The following is a 3488-nucleotide window of genomic DNA, read 5'->3' on the forward strand; positions in this document are numbered from 1 at the left end:
CTGATACTTCTTTTTACAGAAACAGTCTTAGATATTTCAAGATTTTCTGAATGAAAATTCTCTCATGTTTTTCTACAATTGAAATTCTATCATTTCCACATCAATTATACTCACAACCAATTAATATGGAAAGCTGGGTCATTATAAGCATTCAATAAGATAGGCATTAAAATTTAAGCAGGTCTTGTTTACACTTCAGAGTGACTTATTTTGACCACTGCCTTCTTCTTAATTACATTCAAATCCACAAATATTCACAAAGGTGCAAAGCACTGGGGTAGGTATGATGGGGGAAGTAAAGATAGACTGGTAATTGATGGGATTTTATGATGTCATGTGCTAGAGGGAACCTATTCTACAAGAGCTGAGAATCGAGTAGGAAACAAAGTTCTATGGGCAATGATCCCTAATGGGCTGCCTAGTATTTCATGTAGCTCATTGCAATGGTAGTAAGTATGAAAAAATTGTTTGGATATGTAACAACTCATAAAAAAATCCAAATATAACTAAAGATAGTGAGACTGGATTTATCATTCAAAAGAAGAGGTAGTTTTGCAAAATTCCCTTATTTATCTAGTATTATTGGGGATGAACTAGTCCTACTAGGGTTATATTTCCAAAATGTTCAAACTGATCATTGCTAAGTACTAAAATATTTTGATAGTAAACATTTTGAAGGAATAGTTTTCTGAAATGTATATTTTTCTGACCTCTGAAATTGACCATGAATTTAATCTCTGTTGATATCTCAGGGCTACTGTTTAAATACCAACTAATATGCTGGCAGTATACTACAGTGATACCCTTAGGAAGTGTTTCATGACACAGAGTTGTTTTTACAAGAGAAGTCCTTCACTGATAAAATATTTGAATTAGATTTCTGATTGATTTCTTTTTTCCTGCCTCTTGCTTTGCTGGAAAGTGAACCTTATAGCTCCCTACTATTATCCTCACGCCTGCCTTTTGTAATCCCCTTTCAAATTGACATATTGAAATCCCTGTGCAAAGAGAAATAAAACAAAAAGATCTGATGGGATTTTCCTTAAGAGAAAGAAATAGGCTCTGGGTGAGTACTTAAAGGGCATTTTTATGAGGTAGCTTCAGGGACTTGGTGTTCTCTATTTTGCTGCTCAGAGATTTTATTTTCAAATTCTTTGTTGTATTCTGAATAGCAAAGCTTACAGGTATATCCCATCTGAGTTAAATATGACTACATAACACTATAGCATTGCTTGCATTTCTAAATAAAGTTTTTGTGAACTACTTCAAACTGGGTACTAATCTTTAAAAAGAAAGTCTATGTCCTTGTTATGTCAAAACCTCCAATCAAATTTATTAGATCAATTATTTGGAGTTTGGCAAATAGGAGTATCAATCTCAAATTCTACCATGAGAAATGCTATGGATCTACTTACTTGCTGAGAAGAAAATAACCTTTACTTATTATTTTATTATGAAACAAGTAGATATTTTGCTAAAATAACGTTAAAAAGTTTTAAGAAACAACAACACAGTTTCACTGTACTTCCTAAGATGCTTTGTCTTAATAAGTTGCTGCAGAAGGGGAATAGTTCAGAAATTGCAAACATGTAAAATTCTAAATCCAATACAACTCTCTACAACTGCACAGCAAAGCGCCATAAGAAGAAATACTCCAATACTTAGAATATACCTCCATATTCTGAGCAAATGGGTCTTTTGGATCACACAATGTTGAAGATATTCGATGGTTGCCACGGAAACATCGCTGACTTATATTCTGGGGGACTGGGAATGTCTGCCGAATGATGGTTAGCCTTCCAATGGACCTTCTTACGAGTTCCTGCACATCCATGTCATTTATTTCCTGTAAGATAAGAAATGGAAGAATTAGAAATGCTTTAATACAGTCACAGAAACACAAAATCTATTAATAGGTTGTCATCTGGAAATGCTAAGGGTTACTGTAATGCATTTACTTAATGCTTAGCCCTCAGCCAAAAGAAAACAACATATGTTCATTAAAATGATCAACTCATTTGTATTTGCTGTCTGTGCTTACATTATATCCATTAATGCTTAAATAATTCCAAACTGGAGCAATTGACTTAAATACAGAAGTGTATATACACACACTGAGTAATTATAAAGGTAGTGTTTATTAAAATATATTCAATTTTCAAAAGTGAACTATAAGCTGTTAAAGTATGTATAGATTTTTGGGACACCCTGTATACTTTATTAATAGCAAGTTTATAATTTGTGACGTTGAATGCTTTAGAAAAATATGGGTTATCTACACATCAAAAAATCACAAAATATGTTGCCATTATAATTCATGATTCATTAATGTATTTCAAGGTATTTTGAGTACCTAGGAAGATAGTTGCAATGAAAGAGTAACATGTATTGTTCTTAGCCATTGAAAATGGGGCTCTTTAATAAGGCAAGTAGAATGAGCAAGAGGAGGTATTATTTTTAAGGATTTTTTTTCAAACTATCCATGTTAACCTATAGATTTTTCTTGGTTAAAAATAAACAAAGTGCTCACTAAATGTTGAAGAAATAAGTTAGTATGTAATTGTGGTATTAACATAAAGATGGAAAACTCTTTTGATTAATACCGAGTGAACCAGGATGAGTGAATGAAGAAATACAGTGCTTGTTATCCAAATCAATGTTATTTAGAAATGTGTTTTATACTTTCCTCTGACTCCCAACTCCAGATTAAATTTTAGGATTTAACTCAATCATGGATGTAGGAGCAATAAAAATGAAATATTTTTATAACATACACATGTTTTAATTGGAATTAGTCAGAATAAAAGTGGTCAGAATAAATTTTAGTTTTAAGGCCGTCTTTACTAAAGCAGTTTGTACTTCCTAATGCCCAGTGGGACCTCTTAAATCAATGAACCCCTTGTAATGAACTTATTCATTTCAGGAGATTCTAATCACAACAGAAATAAAAGATTTAACACAAACTTTAGAATGCAGTGAGCATTCATCAGTTTCTTCTGCTTTGTAGCATATATTAGCTTAACCATCCTTTAATTATGATCTTTATGTGATATAGATTTTCTGAAAATTAAATAACACCCGCCATCAGCTGTATCCAGTATAATGTCCTGGATTTTTGGTTGATTAACTCTTAACATACTATTACATAAATGGTTTTCTCAGCTTAAAATGCCATCTTTTCCCTTTAGTCTGTGCCACCAAAAACTCCTTCTGGCAAAAAGCAAGTCACTATTTAATTTTCTGTCACCTACCCATAAAGAATTATACAGTAACCTTCAACATCATTTTTAGCCTTAACCTTAACAAGAAATCGTTTTTTAAAAAATATATATATTTTTTTTTATTGATTTCAGAGAAGAAGGAAGAAGAGAGAGATAGAAACATCAATGATGAGAGCATATCATTGATCAGCTGCCTCCTGATCGCCCCACACTGGGGACCGAGCCTGCAATCTAGGCATGTGCCCTTAACCGCAATCGAACCTGGGA

General features: G+C 32.7%; 1 protein-coding gene across 1 annotated transcript in view; it reads right to left on the minus strand.

Moving 5' to 3' along the window:
* Positions 1-3488, minus strand: part of GRID2 (glutamate ionotropic receptor delta type subunit 2) — a 690454-nt gene that overhangs the window by 558100 nt on the left and 128866 nt on the right. The window contains exon 4 of the mRNA XM_015562999.1: positions 1673-1846. Coding sequence (XP_015418485.1) covers positions 1673-1846 — 174 coding nt within the window. The remainder of the gene's footprint in view (positions 1-1672; positions 1847-3488) is intronic.

Source organism: Myotis davidii, unplaced genomic scaffold, assembly GCF_000327345.1.
Source record: "Myotis davidii unplaced genomic scaffold, ASM32734v1 scaffold958, whole genome shotgun sequence".
Lineage (NCBI taxonomy): Eukaryota > Metazoa > Chordata > Mammalia > Chiroptera > Vespertilionidae > Myotis > Myotis davidii.